This window comes from Heterodontus francisci, chromosome 12 (assembly GCF_036365525.1).
Source record: "Heterodontus francisci isolate sHetFra1 chromosome 12, sHetFra1.hap1, whole genome shotgun sequence".
Taxonomy (NCBI): domain Eukaryota; kingdom Metazoa; phylum Chordata; class Chondrichthyes; order Heterodontiformes; family Heterodontidae; genus Heterodontus; species Heterodontus francisci.
This window is the reverse complement of record NC_090382.1, coordinates 48,751,806-48,770,448: the sequence shown is the minus strand read 5'-3', so window position 1 is coordinate 48,770,448 and position 18,643 is coordinate 48,751,806. Positions and strand designations below refer to the sequence as shown.

Sequence of the window (18,643 nt, the reverse complement as noted above, 5' to 3'; positions counted from 1 at the left end):
CATGTATGGTGTCTTTCAAGGAGAATGAGGGCATGTATGAAAAAGAGGAATTGTTGGAGTGCATATATGTGGCAAGAGGGAGGATATGTATAATGGAAATACATTCAGAAATTGTTCAATAGGGACAGACAAATGACAAAAGACATACAAGTGAAAATGAGTATAGAAATAGGAGAATAGAGCAGACAAATGTGTGGCTGGAGATATGGTGCAGGACGGAGAGCTTCAGATTCCTGCAACACTGGGATCAGTTCTGGGGAGATGGAACTTGTACAGGCTGAACGGGTTGCACTTGAACAGAGCTGGGACCAATACCCTTGCGGGTGATTTGCTAGTGCAATCGGGGAGGGTCTAAATTAACTTGGCAGGGGTGTGTGAACCAGGAGGAAACTTAGAGAAGTAAACCAAGGTGCGCAGAGAATTGGGAGAGACAGAGAGCACTAGAGTAGGAAACAGTAAGGCATTAGGTGGGGTGCAAGAAGGAATGTAATAAGGTCTAAATTAGGTTTACTGCGCGTGTATATGAATGTGCGGAGTGCGGTAAAAAGATTGGTGAGCTGCAAGTGCAGATAGCCACATGGAAATATGATGTGCCGATAATGGAGACCTGGCTCAATAAAGAGCAGGACTGGATACTAGACATTCCTGGATACAAGGTATTCAGAAAAGAAAGGGAAGGAAAGGAGGAGGGGCAGCTGTATTGATCAAGGAGGACATTCCAAAGAACAAAGAAAATTACAGCACAGGAACAGGCCCTTCGGCCCTCCAAGCCAACGCCGATCCAGATCCTCTATCTAAACCTGTTACAGTGCTGGAGAGGATGCCCTAGAGGGGTCAAGGAGCTAAGAAACAACAGAAGTATTACATTGCTGGGGGTACTCTATAGGTCACCAACTAGTGGGAAAGATATAGAGGAAGAAACTTGCAAGGAAATTACAGAGAGGTGCAAGAATTATAGAGTAGTTATAATGGGGGAATTTAATTATCCTAATATAGACTGGGATAGTAATAGTGTAAATGGCAGAGAACACCACCACCTGCAAGTTTCCCTCCAAGCCGCACACCATCCTGACTTGGAACTATATTGCCATTCCTGCACTGTCGCTGAATCAAAATCCTGTAACTTACTTCCTAACTGCACTGTTGGTATACCAACACCAAGGACTGCAGCAGTTCAAGGCGGCAGCTCTCCACCTTCTCAAGGGCAATTAGGGATGGGCAATATATGCTGGCATAGCCAGTGACGCCCACATCCCCCAAACAAATACAAAAAAAGGATTGGAAGATTATGGCCAGTGCTTCTGCAATTTCTACAGGTGCAGTGCCAGAGGACTGGAGAATTGCAAATGTAACACCTTTGTTCAAAAAAGGGTGTAAGGACAAGCCCAGCAACTACAGGCCAGCCAATTTTACCTTGGTGGTGGGAAAGCTTTTAGAAACGATAATTCGGGACAAAGTTCACAGTCATGTGGATTAATTAAGGAAAGTCAACATGGATTTGCTAAGGGCAACTCACGTTTAACTAACTTGCTTGAGTTTTTTTGAGGAGGTAACAGAGAGGGTTGATGAGGGTAATTCAGTTGATGTAGTGTACATGGACTTCCAAAAGGTATTTGATGAAGTGCCACACAATAGGCTTGTCAGCAAAGTTAGAACCCATAGAATAAAAGGGACAGTAGCAACATGGATATAAAATTGGCTGAGTGACAGGAAACAGTAGTTGCGAACAGTTGTTTTTCGGACTGGAGGAAGGTATATAGTGGGGTTTCCCAGGGGTCAGAGATGAGACCCCTGCTTTTCTTGACATAAATTAATGACCTAAGCTTCAGTGTAGAGGGCACAATTTCAAAATTTGCAATGACACAAAACTTGGAAGTATTGTGAACCGAGAATAGTGAAACTTCAATAGGGCAGAGACAGGCTGACGGAATGGGCAGTTCAGCGTCAGATGAAATTAAATTCAGAAAAGTGTGAAATGATTCATTTTGGTAGGAAGAAAGAGGAGAGGCAATCAAAATTAAAAGGTACAATTCTAAAGGGGGTGCAGGAGCAGAGAGAGCTGGGGATATATGTGTATAAATCACTGAAGGTTGCAGGGCAGGTTAATAAAGCATATGGGAACCTGGGCTGTATAAATAGGGGCAGAGGGGACAAAGGCAAGGAAGTTATGATAAACCTGTATAAAACACCTGCTTGTCCTCAACTGGAGTTGTGTGTCCAGTTCTGGGCACCACACTTTCGGAAGAATGTTGAGGCATTAGAAAGGGTGCAGAAAAAATGCACAAGAATGGTTCCAGGGATGAGGAACTTCAGTTACATAGATAAGTTGGAGAAGGTGCATCTGTTTTCCTTGGAGAAGAGAAGGTTTAATAGAGATGTCGAAAATCACGAGGGGTCTGGACAGAGTAGATAGGGAGAAACTGTTCTCACTGGCCAAAGGATCCAGAACCAGATGACACCGACTTAATGCGATTGGCAAAAACAACATGTGGAAAAACCTTTTTTTTTAACACAATGAGTGGTTCGGATCTGGAATGCACTACCTGATAATGTGGTAGAAACAGAGTTAATCAACGCCTTCAAAAGAGAACTAGATAATTAATTGAAGAGAAAAAAATTGTAGGGAGATGGAGATAAGGAAGGGGAGTGGGACTAGGTGAGTTGTTCTTGCAGAGAGCCGGCATGGACACGACAGGCCAAATGGCCTCTTCCGTGCTGTAACCATTCTATGATTCCATAAAGCATAGAGAGAGAAAGATACAAACTGTGCAGGGATTACAAGAGAAGAAATTAAGGAGTGACTTTCACAAAGGCAGAGCTAGAAATAACCAAATTGTAATCAGCTGCATGATTTAAAACGTCCCTGTTCTGTCTCTCGTACCCAGCCTAACACTGAAGTATGTTTCCAGATGGTTACTGTAACAGCAGGCCATACAGACATCAAACAATCATCCCAATCCATGGTTTAAAATTAGATTTCAGTTTAAACTGCTAGTAAATGGAGCAAGCTGCTATAGTAATCCTTTAGTAACTTCCTCCACTCTTAGGAGAGTTCAGAGGTAAGAAAACTGTATCTTAACAGATTACTTAAAATTGAGATTTCATAGTATGACTCCTGTCGTTATAAATCAGTTAAGCCTCTGATTAATTTAGTTATTATATGGGAAATCCATCAGCAATGTTAGAAAAAGTTCATCTATGTATATACTTCCTGTTATACTTCATCTTACAACTCAGGTGTCACATATAAAAATGAAATCCATCATATTTACACCCATTGGCTCAAGTTTTGAATTCACAATGCAGCAACAAATAACAATTCAATAGGTAGGTATCATACCAAACAAACTGAAGAAAAGCAGGTAACAAGACCTACAAGGAAAGATTACTGAAGATATGAAAACCACAAATCTTCAAAGACCAGCCAAGAGTTTGAACCAATTAAATCGCTCAAACAACTGAATTGTTTTTGTCCTCCCTTAGCCAGAGTTACACAAAGATAAAAAAAACTATACAACTTAAACTAATGTGGCAGAATCTAAAATAATTACTAAAATATGTTGTTACTCTCAACATTGCCCAAATCCTGTTGGAAATGTGCTCGCTCTTTCCCCAATGTCTAACTGCTGTCAGGTGCCTGGGGCTCATTTTTCACAGATGCCAATATTTGTGCAGCTGATGTGACAGTTTTTCCCAAATCCACCATCGTCTATGTCACTGGCAGCAGAATGGTCCTTAGCTCGTAAAATCAAGGTGTAGAATCAGTTTTAGAATTCAGCAAAGGATGACCAAGAAGTTGACAAAGAAAAGGAAATAAGAATGATAGTAAACTAGCAAGAGACATAAAAAGATTGTAAAAGGTTTCTATAGGTATGTAAAAAGAAAAAAAAGCAAAAGTAAACGTGGGTCCCTCAGAGCTGAGACAAGAGAAATTGTAATGGGAAATAAGAAAATGGCAGAAACATGAAACAAATACTTCACAGTCGAAGACGAAAAAATAAATCCAGAAATAGCGGCAAACCATGGATCTCAGGGATATTAGTAATGAAACAGTACTGAAGAAATTAATGGGACTTAAAAGTCAACAAACCCTTGGACCTAATGGCTTGCATCCTAGGGTTTTAAAAGAGGTAGTTACAGAGATAGTGGATGCATTGGTCTCATCTTCCAGAATTCCCTAAATTCTAGAATGGTTCCCATGGATTGGAAGGTAGCAAATGGAACCTCACTATTCAAGAGGGAGACAAAACAGAACTATAGGCTAAATAACCTGACATCAATAGCAGGGAAAATGCTAGAATCTGTTATTCAGGGCGTGGCAACAGCACTTGAAAAATCATATGATTAGGCAGAGTTAACATGGATTTATGAAAGGGAAATCATGTTTGACAAATCTATTAAAGTTTTTTGAAGATGTAGCTAACAGGGTTGATGTAGGCGTATTTGGATTTTCCAAAGCATTCAATAAGGTGTCACACAAGAGGTTATTACACAAAATTTGGGCTCATGGGATTGGGTGGGGTAATATATTAGCATGGATTGGTTAACAGATTTTAAAAAAAGAGTAGAAGCAATCAAATCATTTTTGGGTTGGTAGGTTGTAACTCGCAGGGTACCGCAAGGATCAGTACTTGGGCCTCAGTTATTTACATTCTATATCAATGACTCAAATGAATGGGCCGAGTGCAAAGTATCCAAATTTGTTGACACTACAAAGCGAGGTGGGAAAGTAAGCTATGAGGAGGACGCAAAGAGACTTGTGAGGGTAGATGCTGGGAGGTTGTTTTCCCTGGTTGGGGTCTGGAATTAGAGGTCACAGTCTCAGAATAAGGGGTTGGCCATTTAAGACCGAAATGAGAAGAATTTTTTTCTCTCAAAGCATTGTGGATCTTTGAAACTCTACCCCAGAGGGCTGTGGATGCTCAGTCGCTGAGTATATTCAAGACGGATTGATAGATTTTTGGATAGGAAAGGAACCAAAGAATATGGGGAAAGTGTGGGAAGGTAGAGTTGAGGTAGATGATCAGCCAGGATCATACTGAATGACTGAGCAGGCTCAAAGGACTAAATGGCCTCTTCCTACTTCTATACCTCATGTTCCACTGATCACCCAACTCTCCCAACCCAATGCACAACCACTACACTCTTTCCTGATCATTTCCAACACACTCGCACCTTATATGCTCTGACAGATCTCAAACATTTTCCCAGCCTCAGTAGGTTTCTTATTATATGTTAGTATTTCTAATATAAAGCACGTACAGATCTAAAAACTGACTTCAGGCCCACAAAGGGTTTTGATGGGCAGTAAAAGGATCAGGCAAAATCTCTTCCACTCAACTTCTTCCTCAATGCTGCCAGACACCAGGATTCCTCTCCCAGACCCTGGGATAACTCCCACAGTATACCCAAAGCCCCAGTCTTCAACCCCAATCTATTGCTCTCAGATTCCAGCACCCCTCACACCAGTTCTTCCAGGCCAAAAGATGCCACCTTCGAATGATGTCACTCCTCATAACTACACCTTCAGTGCAGTCAAATCACAGGACTCTCCTCTCCCCTATTTTGTTGAATACCAAGTGCTGTAAAACCTGAGGTTCTCCCATTTCAATGATGACAGACTCCAGGCTCACCCCCTAATGTTGCCAAATCTCAGAAGTCTCCCCTACAATGCTGCTAAACCTTAATCCCTCAGTGCTTCAAAACATCAAGTTCCTCATCAAAGTGTTGTCAAACCCAGGAAACTACCCCAGATCTACAAAACTCCAAGAGCCCAGTGTAATACACAAAGATTCCCATTCTATTTCAGCAAAATTCCAGGAGTACCCCCCCTTACCTACCCAGTAAACCCAAGAACAGCATCGCTGCTCCTCCCTGCCACCCCACCCATCATCCTGCAAAACTATAGGACCAGTACCACAGTGCTGTCAAATTTCAGCCCCCAAAGACCAGTATCGACCCAGTGTTGCTAACTACCACACCTGCCTCCAAACTGGTACATTTCACTAGCGACCTTATCCTGGAATTTTACAAAAGGTAAAATAGCATTAAATACACAGGCAAAAGATAATAAATAAAAAAGCTGCTTATTTGCAGCTTTCATGGAGAAATGGATAGTTGTGAAACTTGATTCCCAAAGCATTAAAACAAATTTCAGAACATTCTGTAATAATAAATGGACTTGATTCAGTCACTGTGATAAACACTCCCATTATTCCAAAAAGAGTACCCACTGATACTCCCCAAGCAACATGATACACAATCTTATATATTTATATTACATATATCGTAAACTAAAATTAGCTGCTCTCTTTCTTTCATTGCCCAAGGATAGACTGTATAGGGCATGGAATATATAGTTGTGTTATTTAAACTGCTAAGATTGAACTAAATTATTTGTAATCCTTCAAAGGCACTGCTCACAGCAGGAATGGCTTAAATATGCACACCCTGGGTTGGCTAGGATTTCACAGTCAGCGGTAAAGCAATGGTGCTTGCTGCTGACCTCGAGGAAGGCTGTCCACAAAGATGTGGCAACCTCTGTGGCGCGAATTTCCATTTTCCTGAAGACAGTTTGAATCAGGCGCCAAGGTGTCCAGCAAGTGATGTTATCAAGCAAGGTACGCAGTTAGTCAACCACACTGAAATATTCTCAGACAGTAAACCACGAATTAAAATGCACTGAATCTTGTACTTTAAATTTTAGAGCGCGATATAAATGATTGGGAATAAGGTGGAAGCTAAAATATCAAACAAATCTTTTTAAAAATATATTAAAAATGCGAATGTTTATCATAATGGAGCAATATAAAATTAGTTTTTCTGGGACAATGAGGATGCTCAGCAGTAATTAGGAATTCTGTACATCGTTAAAAACCAAGTTACACTTCATTCAACAGTGTAACTTTTTCAAGAGTTTTAAACAGCGAGACTAATGGTATAAGGGCAAGTTTGTGTTAGTTCAGTGATTTCTACTTGATGGCAGTCTGGGTGGATGGTGGAGGGGGAGGGAATGGAGTGCTTCAACAGCGCACCCTATGGGAAACGTAGAATCATTGATAGTAACTTCTGATTTTCGTATTTAAGTGCGCATGTACAGACTCCAGAAGTTGCTGTCAGTTGCAGAAAAGTAGTAACTGCCAACGCTGACAGTTCAGCCGTCATTAATAGCGCAAAATCCAGGCCATTACTTACAAGTTAATTGCTATGGGGAGTTTCTGTAGATTAAAGCTGTACACAAAATTACTGGCTTTTTCCCCCCACTGTTAACTTTTTAAAAACGATTACCCAGTTGGGTTTTGTTGCTGTTTCCATCTGTAACAAGAGTGTGATAATTTGAAGTTACTCATGATGAATTAAAGCATATGGTGTTTTATAACTTGTAATACTCAATGGATTTAGTGGCTGAATGTGTCAATTTCTGTTCTTATTCCATGATATTCTAGAATATTTACCAGTGCTTTGGGGAATTAAATTCCATGTTTTGGTCTATTCTTCCCCAGGAGTAAAAGAGTAGGCTTCATTATTATAGGTTAATTTACCCTTAAAAAAAAATCAACATTATAAAAAAAATCTATGATGCACAGAAAGATGGGTAGACAACTTGCAGAAGATTGAAAGTAGTTTTGTGGAGTCTGGCAATACTGGCCATTTCCTGGAACAATACGTTGTGGAACCAACTTGGGATAAAGCTATTTTAGATCTAGTATTGTGCAATGAGGCAGGTTTAATTAGTAATCTCAGAGTAAAAGATCCTCTGGGAAAAAGTAATAATTGGAATTTAATTCCATATTAAGTTTGAAAGTGACATCCTCCAATCACAAACAAGAATCTTAAACAAACACAGGTATGAGGAGAGAGCTGGCTAAGGTTGATTGGGTAAATCAACTAAAAGGTATGGAGGTAAATAAACAGTGGGAAACATTTAAAGAAACAATTCTGTTCAACAAAAATTACATTCCATTAAAAAACAGAAACTCAGCACAAAAGCTCATGACTTACTAAGGAAGCTAAGGATAGTAGTATTAGATTAAAAGAGGTTAACAGTGCTGCAAAAAATAGTACTAAGCCTGAGGATTGGAAGTGTTTTAGAAACCAGCAAAAGGCAACCAAAAGGTTGATAAAAAAGGAAAAAATAGAATTAGAGTAAACTAGCCTGGAAGATAAAACCAGATAATAAAAGCTTTTACATTTTATATGAAAAAGAGTAGTTAAACACTGGTCCCTTAAATTATCATGGGAATGAGGAAATGGCAGAGGCACTGAACAAATATTTTGTGTCCATCTTCACAGAAGATGATACAAATTACGTACTAGAAATAGTTAATAAGAATGGAGAACTTAAGATAATTAATCATCAGCAGAGAAAAAGTATTTGAGAAACTTAGGGGACTAAAAGCCGACAAATCCCCAGGACCTGATGGTCTACATCCAAGGGTTCTAAAAAAGGTAGCTGCAAAGATAGTGGATGCACTGGTTATGATTTTCCAAAATTCCCTAGGTTCTAGAATGTTCTAACAGATTGGAAGTTAGCAAATGTAACACCATTATTCAAGAAAGGAGGAAAGAGGAAACCGGGAACTTCAGATCAGTTAGCCTGACATCAGTCGTCAGAAAATGAGTAGGGATAAATGGGGGACTTTCAAGTTAGCAGGCTGTAACTAGTGAAGTGCCACAAAGATCAGTGCTGGGGCCTCAGCTATTTACAAACTATATTAATAACTTAGACAAAGAGATCAAGAGTAATGTAGCCAAGTTTGCTGACGATACGTTAGGTAGGAATATACGCTGTGAGGTGGACACAAAAAGGCGCAAAGAGATATAGACAGATCGCCATTGGGCAGCACAATAGCAGGTGTAGTATAATGTGGGGACGTGTGAGGTTATTTACTTTGGTAGTAAGAATAGAAAAGCAGAATTTTTATGTTTTAATAAGGTGTGAAACTTGTAAATGTAGATGCTCAGAGAGACTTGGGTGTACTCATACAAGGAACACATGCAGGTACAGCAAGCAATTAAGAAGGCCAATTTCATGTTGGCCTTTACTGCAAGGGGATTGGAGTACAAGAATAAGGAAATCTTGCTACAGTTGTACAGGACTCTGGTGAGACCACCCCTAGAGTACTGTGCACAGTTTTGGTCTCTATATTTAAGCAAGGATATACTTACATTGGAGGCATGTCAGCTAAGGTTCACTAGATTGGTTCCTGGGATGAGAGGGTTGTCCTATCATGAGAGGCTGAGTAAATTGGGCCTATACCCTCTGGAGTTTAGAAGAATGAAAGGTGTGCTGGTTTAAATATACAAAATTCTGAAGGGGCTTGAAAGGTAGATGCAGAAGTTGTTTCCCCTGACTGGGGAATCCAGAACACAGAGGCACAGGCTCAGAATAATGAGTCCATCATTTAGGACTCTTTTTTTAAAATTCGTTCATGGGATGTGAGCACTGCTGGCTAGGCTAGCATTTATTGCCCATTCCTAATTACCCTCGAGAAGGTGGTCGTGAGCTGCCTTCTTGAACCGCTGCAGTCCATGTGGGCTAGGTACACCCACAGTGCTGTTAGGAAGGGAGTTCCAGGATTTGGAGCCAACGACAGTGAAGGAATGGCGATATAGTTCCAAGTCAGGATGATCGTAGAATGAAGGGTAGGTAGTTAGTTTGATCTTAGAGTAGGTTAAAGGTTCGGCACAACATCGTGGGCCGAAGGGCCTGTACTGTTCTATACTCTATGTGTAGCTTGGAGGGGAATTTGCAGGTGGTGGTGTTCCCACATATCTGCTGCCCTTGTCCTTCTAGGTGGTAGAGGCCATTGGTTTGGAAGATGCTGTCTAAGGAGCCTTGGTGGGTTGCTGTGGTGCATCTTGTAGCTTGCAAACACTGAGATGAGGAGATGGAATGGAGGGTGGTTTAATAGGAAATTCCTTGTATTTGACAGCAGTGGCAGGGAGGGATCTTGCATAATAGCAGCACTGTAGCAGATTGGGGGGGGGGGGGGATAGGGAAGGAGGGCAGGGTGGTTCAGGCTCAGTCAATATTAAAAGTGGAAGGATCAAGAGATGGTAGCTCTCAGAAGGGTACCAAGGGCTGGGGCACTTGAGCAAGTTTTATTGGTGCTGCAGAACAATGGGATAGCAGGAAGTGGATATGCAATTAGGATGGGATTCAGAGGGATGACAGGGTTCAAAATGGGATTGGAAGGGAGTTGAATGCTGGGATTTGATTGGGGGGGCGGGGTAGAGAGGCTAGTGAAGGTCTGTAATCTTGTACCATTGATAGGAGGTGGGCTGACAGTAATCTCTCCCAACCCATCCAATACTAGTCGTATGGGGTACCTGGCTGCACCTCGGCCTTCAATGCGCATACAGTTGACAAATACAATATTAAAGCGCATTTTGCACTGAATGCCAGCCAAGAAATGGGATGGGGAAAAGAGCGTGTCTGACAACTTACAGACAAGTTAAGACAAATTTTGCTTGTTTCTATATCACAGTTTTGTAGTAAGTTGTGTATCTTATCCTGGTGTAATGAAAGGATGAGGGGGAAAAAAAATGCCGGTTAAAATTTTCTAACAGTATTTGAGAGATTAAATTGGCTTGCATCTCCTTGGAGAAGTTTACATATGGCCAAATTACAGTCAATAAACCTGCATTAAAATTAATAAATTTGTAGGAGTGGATGAAGGTCTTGGGTTGAACAACAGTGCTATCTTAAATATCAAGCTTGGAAGACTGAGAGGTAAGAAAGATTATTGGTAAATCTTAATTAGAGGGACATGACTGAAAAGTTTGATACATGCATGACAAGAAAATGTACCAGGAAAACATCTAAGCATAGGCGAGTGAACAAGGGAAAGAAGAAATGATATTCAATGAACTGAACTATGTAAAATTAGCAAAAATGTATATTTTAGCAGTTTGAAATCTCATTTTAATATTTGTGGAATTTTTAGTGTCATATGCCGAGATCAATAAAAGAGGCTGGCACAAAATTTTGAACACAAAATTCCCTGAACCTGCTGCCAGCTCAAGAATTAGCACAGGACATTATGTTCAAAGTGTGACAAAACTAGAAAAGTGAAAATAATTAGAAAAACATACACAGGCCACTATTATTCAAGATCTGCTCAATGTCTGTACATCAGGTCACTGGCATCATACTAAGCATACAGTCTTACTGAGCTTAACTTACCAAAACTCCAGTCTAAAAAGCACACTCCAATATCATGCTTGCTTTTTTAGCAAAAGCTTGAAGTTACACAGGTGTAATGTCTTTCGCCTAGTTTGAAAGAACACAAAAATAAGCATAAAGAATATAACTTGCAAACAAGACTGGTTTTACAAAGAACAAAGAAAATTACAGCACAGTAACAGGCCCTTCGGCCCTCCAAGCCTGCGCCGATCCAGATCCTCTATCTAAACATGTCGCCTATTTTCCAAGGGTCTGTATCTCTTTACTTCCTGCCCATTCATGTATCTGTCTAGATACATCTTAAAAGACGTCATCGTGCCCATGTCTACCACCGCCGCTGACAACGCGTTCCAGGCACCCACCACCCTCTGCGTAAAGAACTTTCCACGCATATCCCCCCTAAACTTTTCCCCTCACTTTGAACTCGTGACCCCTAGTAATTGAATCCCCCACTCTGGGAAAAAGCTTCTTGCTATCCACCCTGTCTATACCTCTCATGATTTTGTACACCTCAATCAGGTCCCCCCTCAACCTCCGTCTTTCTAATGAAAATAATCCTAATCTACTCAACCTCTCTTCATAGCTAGCGCCCTCCATACCAGGCAACATCCTGGTGAACCTCCTCTGCGCCCTCTCCAAAGCATCTACATCCTTTTGGTAATGTGGCGACCAGAACTGCACGCAGTATTCCAAATGTGGCCAAACCAAAGTCTTGTACAACTGTAACATGACCTGCCAACTCTTGTACTCAATACCCCGTCCGATGAAGGAAAGCATGCCGTATGCCTTCTTGACCACTCTATTGACCTGCGTTGCCACCTTCAGGGAACAATGGACCTGAACACCCAAATCTCTCTGTACATCAATTTTCCCCAGGACTTTTCCATTTACTGTATAGTTCACTCTTGAATTGGATCTTCCAAATAAGTGAATGCTTCAACATTCTTTCAAAATTCCTAAATAATAAAAAAGCATATTTTTAAAATTTAGAAACTGCAACTGAAAATACTAAAATCTAATTTGATTGGCCAAAACTATTGACATCAAAGTGATCCATTCAGTTAATATCCACAAAGGACCAAGTACAGATCAAGTGGACAAAACAAAGATATGGCAGAATATCTTGAAGTTCCAGTTTTAAACAGGAAATTGTGAAGTCTGTGCTAAAGTTAAAAAAGTGAAACAACATGCACAATAAACGTTGTCACTGCTGCCTCCTTACAATTGGATGCCCAAAGTTTGATGGCAGCGCTCAGATCCTTTTTTTTGCATCACCAAGCAAGCCCACTACTTAGTATAGTAATAATGAAACATTGAAAAATGTCAATTTTGCCTTTCCTGTAAAAAAATATATATTTGGTGAAACCAAAAGGAAACACTGAATTCGGGGGGGGGGGGGGGTTGCGTGTGGGGCCAGAGGAAAGAATGAAAGAATACTGAAAGCTCACTTTATGCCTTAACTCAAGTGCATGTTCTGAATCGGGCCACTCATGCTGCCTTAATGTTTCTTCAACTCCAAAAATAATCATAAATAGCTCAATCATAAAGCTCTTGGGATAAAATCAAGAATACCAATGAAAATTTCCTGTAAATTCAAGGTAATGAAATACCTTCTATCTTCCAAATCCAGAACATGAATTTATTCCATACCATGTCATGCTGGGGTTGATACAACTGCATGTTATCCTCCAAATAAATCTATTTTGTTTAATGCACTTGTTAAATTTCACAATGATTACGGCGATAAATCTTTGTTTTTTTAAAAATATGATTCGGCTCTTATGAGCTACTATAAACAAGGTATAATTTACTGCGTTTGGCAAAGCAGCATTAGAGCCAGTTATTTTGACGTGCATAACAAAAGAAAAAGCATTCGGAACAAGATTTTGGGATAAAGGTCAGAAAAGTCAAAAGAAGCGAGCATGGCAAAAAACACAGCATCAAGTATTCAGTGACGAGACTTTCCTCACCGCTCCTAAAATATCTATTTCTTTTAGGATTAGGATGGACTGACTATGACTACTTTCCCAGGGCACCAGTTGTACTGGTTGTAAGCGTCACCTGAGGTCAACTTGGACTAAAACCCAAGGCTTTCGTGGTTCAGGTATTCATCAGATAACTTACTGAATCTTTTGATAAAAATTTCAACATAAGCATGGGCGAGGAAGCCACCAATACACAAGAAATAGGGCAGAAATGTGTGATGGGATTAAATCTCGGACTGCTATGCTCAAACTTCTTCAGACAATAATCAAGATGAGATTTATGCCACTAAGTTTCACGAATTTGGAACCAGAGGGCATATGATATAGATAGGATATGGTGTGAAGGTTCACAGCATAGACGTCATATCACACTTCTGGTACTGACCAGAAAGAACAAGTTCTCTGGGTTACCTGTTCAGATCACTTATGACAATTTGCATTTAGACATTTTTCTATGTGAGAGGTATTATACAAGTGTTTTATTGCTACCAAGCAAGAGGAGGAATAGATTCAGTGGTGACTGGAAACAAAAGCAGATTTTAAAAGGTCTTTGAAAGAAAGGAGGTGCAAAGTAGTTGGGGTGGGGGCAGTTCAACAGAGCAAGTGTATAACTGTCACTGCCAATGGCACAGCAGAAGATGAAGAGGAGGAGGAGCTGAGGGTGTGGGTGATGACATAAAGCTGGAGAAGACGGCATAGTGAGGCCATGTGATTAAGATGAAGAGTTGTTGAAATTGACATGTTACAGGACAAGACGATTCAGGCCATCGCTTTAGAATCTTGGTGTATCTTTGTGGCAAAGGTATATAGATATGCATGAGATTTGTAGTTTAGCTACACAAACTAACAGTTCACAACTGTATAGGTTGTCAAACTGATCCTCTGTTATTGTTTCTGCCGGTTTCAGAAACTTCCTTGTGCTGGGAACATACAAAGCAGGGAAGAGTAGGGGAGCTACATAGTTCTCCCTAGTCCTTTCTTTCCTTGCCAATCCTGGCAGGGAAATATAATGAAATTCCAATAAAAAGTATTTCAAAATTGCACTTATGCAAGGAACATACAGTAGGAAACCAAGGGGGCTGGGGAAAGGGGTGACGACCACCAAGGGGGCTGGCGGCTGGACAAACTCCTGGTTTCTACTGGATCTCTTCCATCCCGCACTCAAGTCAGCTCGGAAACTGATTGAAACTTTTTCTGTCGGGCAGAGGCGGGGTGAAGCTGCCTGTCAGGCGCTGTATCCATCCCACTGTGGTGAGTGAGCATCGACTGACTTGAGTAGCCCCAGCGCCAGACACTGACCCCTAGCGCCGCCTCAAACTCCATCCCAGGCAAGGGGGGGGGGCAAAAAACCTCAGTCAGGCGGCGGCTTCAACCCCCGGACCGGCCCCGCCCCGCCTCCTGCTCCACCGACCCGGGCCCACTCGACAGGCCCCACCTTTCCTCCCCTGAGACCGTTAGTCGGTGCAGTCCGGCCCCCTTCGCTGCCTGCAGGGCGTTCGCCAAACCTAGAGCTGGGCCGCTCCCCTGACCAGCCGGCCCTAACCCGACCTCTCTCTGTTTCTCTCTTCCCCCGGCTGGTTGTTTCGGTAGATGTTCCCCCGCCCTTGCCCCGGGCCGTGCTCACCCACTCTCCGTGACGGCTGCCGCTCCCTCTCGGCCTCGGCTATTTTTCCGGCTTGTGTCCGTTTCCAGCGCGCGGATCCGGGAATTGTGGAACGCGGCGGGGGGAATCGTCTGGCGCTGCACGTCACAATGCACTCAGCTCCTCAGCCAATGGGGCCAAAGCCGCGACAGCCAATCCGCCCCCTCCCCCTGCCCGTCAACATTCCAAAGGGCGAGGCACGTGAGGGGCGGCTGCGCTTTGTGCTGCTGATCAGAGGGGACAAACAGACTAGGGTCAGTATTCACAGCAGACTGGCTGCAGATTCCAAATCGCCATCCTTGCAGATTTCAGTGCTAAACATGGGAGACTACGTCTGCAAATGTTTCACAATATTGCACAAATGCTGTTGTATTTGGAACAAGACGTTTAATTTAATGATTAAGATTACACTGATTATACTATATAAAAATAAACTTTTGGTAATATATCTAATTGTTCAGTATTACCAAAACCATATTATATGGACAGCTGAAAGTTACTTTAATAGGAAAAAAATGACATGAATTGCAAATATTAACTTTCTTTTGCACCGAGGGATAAAAGTGGTGACGTTTCATGAAAAGACTATCTTTCAATCAAGTAAAGCTTGAGAGGTCTGCATAACAATTCCCAGCATTTCTCAACTGGTGTTCAGACGAAAGATCGTTACAGCACAGAAGAAGGCCATTCTGCAAAGAGCAACTCATTTAGTCCCACTCCGCCCATCGTTTTCACAAAGCCCTGCAAATTATTTCTCTGCTTGTGCTTATCCAAGTCTCTTTTAAAAACTACCATTGAATCTGCCTCCACCACACTTTCAGGCAATGCATCCCAGATCCCAACTACTCGCTTAGGTAAAAATGTTTTTCCTCATGTAGCTTCTGGCTCTTTTGCCAATCACCTTAAATCGGTGTCCTTTGGTTCTCGGCACTTCCCCCAATGGGAACAGTTTCTCCCCAGCTACTCTGTCTAGACCCCTCATGATTTTGAACACCTCTATCATGTCTCCTGACCAGGTCATTGACCTGAAATGTTGGGCAGACTTTTCCCAGCCTGGTGGGTTTAGGAGCGTGCGAGGTGGGAAAGTTCCGGGAATTGATGTCAGATTGTGATCCAGACATGATAGAGTCATCCTGCCTTCTTTCGGCTTTCCCTGGTGCAGGAATGACGGAGAGTGGGGAAACCCCTTGGTTCTGTCAGGTAAGTAATTAACAAGTGGTTTAGTTTACTAAGAAGCCAATTATGAGCTTTTTAACCGTGAAACCTGGGTTTCCCAACCATAGAATCCATTTCCCAACCTGTCAGCAACTTGTCAGGGTCATCGAGGCAAGTGCACAGCTGGAAGAGCTTCTTCAGTGATACTGGCAAGCTGTGAATCTTTGATCAGTTACACTGAAGAACACCAGCCATGGCCATTGAGAGACTACTGTTCAAAGCACTCAGAGTGCTTTCACTGCTGGACAAATTCTTGGAAAGCATTTCACCTGTTTAGCACTTGACTCACCTTCAGCCACTGTTCCCTGCTGCCAGTCTTCAAGATGACATGGGAGCAGCTTATGCAGCTCCACCTTCCACCTCTGCTGAGGGGCAAGAGGAGAAGCAACAGCAACAGCATCACCAGCTGCCTTCTTTTCAGCCACATGCTGCTTTACAGGGCAGAGGGGATGGATACCAAGATCCAACTGGAAGGAGGCGAGTCCCCCAACACAGGGTCTACAGGCAGAGGATCAGCTCCCTCAAAATGTCTGAGCACCAGTGCCTCAGGAGGCTCAGGCTCTCACAGCAGGTTGCTGTTGACATCTATAGCCTCTTTAAACAAGTCTTCCTTCCCAGTGGAGCAGGTAGGCACACATTGCCAATGGTCGACAATGTCACTGGAGAGCTAACCCCCACCTCCCCCCCCCCCCCCCAACCCAAGGTCTCTGCCTCTTGCTAAATTGTGTGCTCTTTTCCCCTGCAAGGAGAGAAAGCAGAAAGGTGTGAGTAATTGCAATAGCTTGTATGGAGAGGAGAAAAGGACACCATATGTGGAATATGATTGTAAGGCATGGCTGCAAGAGGGCAATAAGCTGACAATGAGTGAGAGTGTTGGCTGCTTACATGGGGATGTGGGGTGCCTGCAGAAAGGGGAATGAGTGGAGCTGCAGGGTGTGTCAACCCAAGGCATCCTGTGCAGGAGAATGCTGGGCAAGTCAGTGTGTGGGGCTTAGCACCAGAAAGTGTTTTGCCACTCACTTGTCATGCCCTTCTGTGATCCGAGATCCTCTTGATGCATTGTCTCCAGATTGTAGGAACCACATTCCTGCTATTGACTTCCTCAGCCACTTTCATCCATACCTGCTTGATTGAAGAGGTTGTCCTCTTCCTCTCATCCTTAGGAGAGCTCACCTTACTGCATTCCCTCAGATCCTGCAGCAGGACTTTCAGATAAGAGTGAGAAACCTGGGCAACAGTCTTCCCAGATCTTCTTTCCATTCCTGTCGTTGCTGCAGCCTGAAAAAAATCCAAGTGCTGGTGAGCTTTACTGACTCATGCCATCGTCCATTTAATTAGAAATCCTTCCTTTGACAGAGTGGATGCTTCCTCTGTCCGTTCTCCCTAATTGGTCAGGGAGCCTGGAGGTGGGATAGCAATTGGTTTGCTCTGATAAAGAGCAATGGTCGGGCATGCTGTTCAGAGAGTCAGGTTTCAGACTCGAAAATGGTCTTGCTGTTCCGGCAGTGACTAAGGTGAGAAGATTCTGCCCATTAATTCTGTTTATCTTATTACCGACCGCTTAAGGCAAAGCCCCCAATCAAACTATATGATTCTGATTCTGGTGGGAGAAATGCAATGTTGATTCAGTCCCACCCCTCCACAGATCGTCTAACATATCATTTTAAACTTTCCAAATTAAAGACCCAGCCAAATTGTACCATCGATTAACCCCCGGATGAGGCTAACCAAACCAGGTGTCTTTAGATCAACAAATTAACTGTTTAATTAGAAAAACTAAATTCTCAAACACTACTAAGATATAAACAACATTTATAAAGTCATAGATAAAATAGAAAAATTAGTGTCCTTGCAGATTTATGCTCCTGCCAAATGTGGAACAGTCCAGGGTTGCTTGAAATCCTCACAGCTGTCCGATGGGGGAAAAAGAAAAGGTTCTTCAACAGTAGGATAGTCAGTGGTCTAGTTCAGAAGTTGAAATGATGCTCTTCATCCAGCGATGAATTTAATCAATTACAGTTCAGTAGTTAAAGGAATTTGGTTATTCTCTTTCAAGAAATTAATCTGGCTTGACATCAGAATTCGGAAAGTATAATTAATAGGGTTTAAATAAACCGAAGGGGAGCTCTCATTTCCTCAGTATATGCTGGTCCAGCTGTCTGTCTGTGTCGGTTAACTGTGTCTCAAAAGCCAGTTTTTCAGCTAGTTTCAAATGTCAATCGGCAACAATGTATCTCTCAAACCTCAGTCTCTGAGTGGCTGTATCCTTTGGCAACGAGAATGCATATTCTTTTACTCAATCCCTGGAGCTTGTTGCCTTAAAGCAGTACTGATCCTGCTAGATCCTTAAAGGCACACCGCATACTTCCAGGAAAAGAAAAAAACTACAGGATCATAACACCTCTGCCCCGGCAGAATGAAATGCCATTCCTGAAATGTGTTTCATTACAATGTATAAAAAGTATAATTTGAAAAAAAAACCTAACATTTCCCACTCTCTCCACAGATACTGCCAAACCTACTGTGTATTCCCAACATTTTCTGTTTTTATTTCAGATTTTCAGCATCTACAGCATTTTGCTTTTCTCCTAATGTTCCTCCTCAGGTATACAC

General features: G+C 42.2%; 1 protein-coding gene across 1 annotated transcript in view; it reads right to left on the bottom strand.

Annotated features, from left to right (window-relative positions):
• LOC137375700 (uncharacterized) overlaps window positions 1–18,643 on the bottom strand; it is an 81,787-nt gene that overhangs the window by 49,678 nt on the left and 13,466 nt on the right. Inside the window, exons 3-5 of the mRNA XM_068043087.1 lie at window positions 17,153–17,308; window positions 16,320–16,458; window positions 14,798–14,935 (exon numbers count right to left, since the gene is read on the bottom strand). Of these exons, the coding sequence (XP_067899188.1) occupies window positions 14,798–14,935; window positions 16,320–16,458; window positions 17,153–17,308 (433 nt within the window). The remainder of the gene's footprint in view (window positions 1–14,797; window positions 14,936–16,319; window positions 16,459–17,152; window positions 17,309–18,643) is intronic.